At 43.1% G+C, this 6158-nt stretch overlaps 1 protein-coding gene across 1 annotated transcript; it reads right to left on the bottom strand.

The window, feature by feature from the left end:
• Window positions 1–681: 681 nt before the first annotated feature.
• MBL2 (mannose-binding lectin (protein C) 2, soluble) lies at window positions 682–5479 on the bottom strand. The gene is made up of 6 exons (XM_005875922.2): window positions 5363–5479; window positions 4910–4998; window positions 4103–4295; window positions 3595–3711; window positions 2208–2276; window positions 682–1436 (listed from the first exon to the last, which is right to left on the bottom strand). The coding sequence occupies exons 2-6, from the start codon at window positions 4919–4921 to the stop codon at window positions 1063–1065; spliced, it is 765 nt and encodes a 254-aa protein (XP_005875984.1). The 5' UTR covers window positions 4922–4998; window positions 5363–5479; the 3' UTR covers window positions 682–1062.
• Between the last annotated feature and the right edge of the window lie 679 nt (window positions 5480–6158).

Below are 6158 nucleotides of genomic sequence, written 5' to 3'. Positions count from 1 at the left end.
GTATGGTAATAGAGGTTGTACTGGGCTGCATATTGGGGTGCACTGTGCTGTCTGTTCCTGGAACAGACAGATAGGAAGGTACTGACATCAGGTCAGGCCTTGAGATATGGTCTCATGGTCCCTCCTCAATATACTGTGCTCTCTGTTCCCGGAAAACATAGATAGGAAGGTGATAATGCTATACTGTGTCGGTAACAAATTGCGTAAACAAGGCTTTGTAACTTTGTAGTTTTTGCAAATAAATATGCTGTAACTTTTGCAGTCTGGACCACAGTTCAGCCTTTTGCTTCGGCGGGGTGCTGGAACTGTCGTCAGCTGGCCAGCTTAATAAAGGCACCTAAATTTAAATTCTGAGTCGGTGGTCTATCTCGCTGAGTCAACCCATAACAAGGTCAGCATAGTATTTACCTTGTGAATGAATATCAACTAGGAGAGGTTATGAAGGTGCACCTAGGATGCTAGAAATGCCTTGTATCTTGATCTAGTAGAATTTATTTATTAGTTAACTTGAAATCTGTATTCTTTACGTAGTTTAATATTTCATTAAAAAGAAAAGAAAATATAGTTCAGAAAAAAGCAACAAAATAGATCCTCTTGAAACTAGCCAAAAGCTATGGAGTTAGGCTGGGGATGTCATTAATGAAGCCCTTTACCCAAAGAGAAAGGGAGGCTCAACAGGTCACAGGTGTTTATAGTAAGGTATTTTATTTGTATACCTAAGCAAGTTAACACCACTCGATCTAAAATGCATAATATAGGGTCTGATTCATAGTACACATTAAAAATATCAGTACTTTTATTGCTGCTACTATTTACTATTACTGTTACAATTTTATTGTTGTTATTAGTGATTGAGTTTGAATCAGAAGCTCTCACTGTACCCCTGTCAGTTTCTTCTCACTTCCTCATCCCATCCTTCAGTCCATTCTTATTTTCTCCGATTCCCCACAAAGGGTACCATCAGTCCTGGGCATGGGGAAATTGGCATCGTTTTATCTTTCAAAGCAGACTTTGGGCCTGAGATGAGGTCCAGGGACAGAAGGGCCTGAGGGACGGGCTCCCTCAGACAGAGAACTCACAAACTGCCAAAAGGGAGGCTGCGCAGTTGATGTCATTCCATTTGCCATTAGGCAGGATCATCACACAATGTTCCCCAGAGTTAGCATTGTTGGGCTCATTATCATTCCAGTTTTGGTAGGTCATAGGCCTTCCTGTCAGATCCACAAAATGACCTTCTTTCTCCTCATCTGTGATGCCCAGGAAGGCATCTCCTCCTGTCATATTCAGGATGGCCGTGTTCTCTTCATCATTCATGGGGGTGGCCACAGAGGCCTGGAAATGGGTGCACACCGCCTTCACTTTGTCAAAGCTCATCTTTTGACGATTGGTCAAGAAGAACTTCTTTCCAACTTGTTTGCCCAGACCAAAGGCCAGCCCTGAAATAGGAAAAATGGGGTTGACACTGGCTTGTCTTTAAGGCATTTTTCTGGATCAAGGCTTCTAGAGGAGAATTGCCACATGAATACAGTATGTCCAGTTAAATTTGAATTTCAGATAAATAATGAATTTTCTTTTTATTATAAATATCTTCCCATAAAATGTTGAGGGCATACTTATCCTGAAAAATATTAGTTATTGTTTACCTGAAATTCAAATTTAAGTAGTTGTCCTGTTCTTTCATTTGTTAAACCTAATCTGAAAACAGCCTGGAACAAGGGCCTTTGTCCTTTTGGATAAGAGTTCTAGAACATATGTAATTGGTAATTCTGTATTTTACCCCAGTATTCACTTGAGAAGAAAGAAAAATGTCTGCGAATATTTGCTTCAGGCCAGCAGGGCACAAAAGGAGCAGGTTAGGCCCCACTGTCAGGTCTCAACAACAGAATAACAAAGAGAAAGAAGCTTAGGTCCCGTTTTCAGTGACACCTACACACGCTGATAGTAGAAAGTACAGGGTGGGGGTTGGGGGTGTCTCTGGAGTCAGACTGGCTTCAATTTGTAAACTACCTCTGTGCCTACTAGCTCTGTGCCTTTGAGCAAGTTATCCGATTTCTCTTTGTCTCCATTTCTACTAAAAGTTTGGAAGGATTTCACGAGATCAGACCATGAGGAACACTTATACGGTACTAGAAAATCATATGTATTTAACAAATACCTTGCACCTTCCTAAACTGAAAGCTGCCTGAAACGTGAGAGAGAAGGCTTACATTCTTTGACACGTTCCAATTCTGAGCGCAGAGCTTCTCTTTCTAAAGCAGCCAGGCGATCATCACACCCTAGAAAATGTAAACAAAGCGAAAGAACATTGTGGGGAAGGGATTTCAGAGCTCTAACTGGGTAGGGTACTTTTTCCAAATTAAAAAAATAATTTTCTTATACATTAATATTTGCTTTTTGAAGGAAAATAAAAATATTAAGAAGAAATGAGGTAAAAGTATCTGTATTGCCATCCAGCCCAAAACATCACTCATCATCTATTGAAGGTATTTAGACACTTTACGCACATGCACACATACATGAACACACATGCACTCCCTCATGACCTAGCATGATAGCACTCCATACACCAAGCTATTCACTAATTTTTTTTTCCAAATAAAGAACCCCGTTGTGAATAAAAAGTAAATCTCTTGGAAATTATTATGTGCTGGCGAATCTAAAAAGATTACAGGTTTTTGTCTTTAGGGAGGTTTTGTTTTTATTGCTTTTATTGTTTTGTTTTTGTTTTTCTCAGAGTTTGCTCAGTAAACCAAGATTTTTGTGAATTGCACATTATTTAAGGGGGGAGGGCATGAGGCAGGCTGTGTGTCAAAGATGGCAAAAATGGCCTCCATATGGTACTGCTTGTCTGTTTAAGAAATGGAGTTGGTTTCCCCATTCCTTGAACCTGGGTGGGCCTGTGACTTGCTTTGACAATAGAATGTGACAGAAGCAATAATGGACATGATCTGAGCCTTCAGAAGGCCTTAAAGCTTCTACTCTTTCTGCTATTGGGTATTTTGTAATCACCTCTATGTGAACAAGCGGGGCTAGATTGTTGGCAGATGAAAGACCTGTGGGTCAATTACCCTCATCACTCCAGCTGACAACTAAACAACAGGCAGACATATAAGTGAGACCATTGGTCATCACTCGACCACAGACACTGAGATCAGCAGAAAAAAGCATTTGGCAGATCCACAGAATTGTGATTTAAATAAATGGTTGTGTTTTTTGTTTGTTTCTCATGAAGTAAAAGATAACTGACATACCATGTATAGACTGCTGTTGTGAAAACAGACATAATAAGTCCAACACATATGTGGTCTACTTTCTCCCTTTCGGACCAGAGCCTCACATTGTGGCAGCTAAAGGAAAGCCAGGGCCCAGCTCCTTCAGGGAGTGCCCGGTGAAGGAGTGGCTCTGGAGGGTCTGCAAGTCTTTACTCAGAAATCCCCTTAGGCTCTAAGCAAGGGCTGAGTGTGCTGGGTCAGGAAGCAGAGTTGGGCATCTTTCCATGAAGCAGCAGAAGTGGCATCTCCCAACTGATACTCAAAATCCCAGGACCCTGGGACTAGGCTGTCATCCTAGACCTGGTTGAGGTTAGCTTCTTACCTGGACATTTTCCAGGATCTCCTTTTTGGCCCACACTTCCTGGTAGCCCAGGGGGTCCTGGATTTCCTTGAGGCCCCAACTTTCCAGGGGGACCTTGAATGCCTCTGAGCCCTTGGCCTATGGGAAGAAGGAAACATAAACTAGTGTCTCTGTGTTTGCTCTATTTCTCCAAGAGCTTGATGCTTAATCTTTTCCCAGGAGAACAGAGACATTAATCCAGGACCAGCTTTCTAAATCACTATTTCCACTGACCCAGAGAAGAAAATCTTCCCAGGTCCCTCAGGATGGCTTGCCATGAAGGGCCACTCCCTGAGCAAGCAGGACAACCACATGTCACCAACTCCTGTGTGGAAGTCAGGGATGCCAGAGTCAGAGCTGTATTTGTTTTGAACTATAATACGTAGTTGAGAGAAATACAATCTATATGAATTGGACATTGCTCTTACATCTCCAGGCTGTTTTGTCTGGCAGGTAAAGATTCACAGAGAAAGAACAGCCCAAGCTCTACCTGGTTCTCCTTTCTCTCCCTTGGGGCCATCACGCCCATCTCTGCCTGGCAAGCCGTTGATGCCTGGAGAAGCACAGGTGATCACAGGGCAGGTCTTTTGAAGGTTCTCATCAGGTTCTATTTCTGAATAAGATGTTGTCACCACACTCAGAAGAAGGAGAGAGAGCGATGGAAACAGAGTCATGGTCCTCACCTTGGTGTGTGGAAAGTCAAAGAAGATTATCTCATCGTGTTCAGTTAATCAACATGCATTTACCAAACATTCCCTCTGTCCTATAACATGTACTGGGCAGAGATGATGTAGAGATGGATGGCCCACCCATTGCTGCCTCCAGACTGGGGATGTGGAAAAGCAAATCTTCCTTCGGATATTGTGTGATGAGTACTTGAACATGGGTAGGAATAACATGCAGTGACATTCCTTGAAGGGGGTGCCAAATGGCCCAGGCCTCTGGTTTTACCATTAGAAGGCTGTGCATATGCTCCCCGTATCCTTTCAGAGACCCACTTCCAGCACACTCATGCCTATTGGCTTACGGGGTGGAAGTGAATGGAGACCCAGGAATCTGTAGGAGCCCTCGCTCACCCCACTTCTCCCATTTGGGCCCATCTGCCACCTGCATCCCATCCTCATATCTAGGCAGATCATTGCCCTTCAGGGCCAGTTAACCGACACTGACTTAATGGCAGGCACTGAACTGTAGGCTGGTGATCCAGAGAGGAATAGTCCCTGCTAGTCACTAACCCAGAATTAACTTGCGTTTGCTTCCTTGGGAAGTTTTATTTCCTGCTGCAAGAGAGACTTACCAGGGGTAGCATTTTGGAAATGTCTCACTACCTTGTCCCTAGCAGGGTGCCAGATTCCTCTCTAGTTCCTGGAGGAAATTTCCCGTGTTCTGTGGATAAAAAACACTGGCAATTACCACTCCCTTGACTCCCCTTCCTATTTCTTAATCTTAGCATTTCATCTCTCCTTCAATGCTCTCTTTCAAAACTGTCATTTCCCAGAAAACCTCAACATACTAGCTTCGTGGTTCTATTTCTTTATGGCTTTCTTTGGAAAAGAAGGCAGTGTCATTTCTGCAAATGGTCAGGTAAATCCAGAAAGCCATAGGTGCCCAGCAAAAGCAAAGAAAGAATGACTTCTGCTGGCCATCTCCCCACCTTCATCCCTCAGAAAACTTCCCGTAGGCCTCCAAGGTCAAGTCAAGTCCCTAGACAGATCCAGGACCATAGATCCATTCAGCAGAAAGGACTTACTGGGTCTTGTGCAGAGCAGGGATGCAAAGATGAGGAAGCTGGCCCTCCAGCCAGGGCTCTGGCAGATGTCTCAGGGTAAGGAAGGAGGCTGGACTGGGCAACTGCAGGGCCCAACCAGCCTTGTGAACTGAGATGGACCTGGCCTTCAACCTCAGATTAATAAACAACCCTTCTTGGGACTGCACTAAACTCCTAGCATTGCCCAGGGGTTTCTGGCACAAAGTTCAACAGCTGTTTGCTTTAATGCTGCACAAATCATCCTTCAAATTGCCATCTATTATTTATTGTGGTAAAATACACATAACATCATATTTGCCATTGTGACCATTATTAGGTGATAATTCAGCAGCATTAAGTACATTTACATTGTTGTGCAACCATCACCACTAATCATCTCCAGAACTTTTTCATCATCCCGGACCGAAAGTTCATACTCATTGAACAATAATTTCCACTCCCCACTCCCACCCCTCAGTAACCCCCGATTACTATTGTTCTACTTTTCATCTCTATGAATTTGTTTATTCTAGTACCTTATATTAGTGGAATCATATGATATTTGTTCTTTTGTGACTGGCTTATTTCACTTAGCATAATGTCTTCAGGGTTTATCCATGTTGCAGCATATATCAGAATTTTCTTCCTTTTTTAAAAATATATTTTATTGATTTTTCTGCAGAGAGGAAGGGAGAAGGATAGAGAGTTAGAAACATCGATGAGAGAGAAACATTGATCAGCCCCCTCCTACACACCCCCTACTGGGGATGTGCCTGCAACCAAGGTACATGCCCTTGAC

The sequence above is a fragment of the Myotis brandtii genome, unplaced genomic scaffold (genome assembly GCF_000412655.1).
Source record: "Myotis brandtii unplaced genomic scaffold, ASM41265v1 scaffold475, whole genome shotgun sequence".
NCBI classification, from domain to species: domain Eukaryota; kingdom Metazoa; phylum Chordata; class Mammalia; order Chiroptera; family Vespertilionidae; genus Myotis; species Myotis brandtii.
Note: the sequence above shows the minus strand (reverse complement) of the source record. Positions and strands in the feature narration are given on the sequence as shown.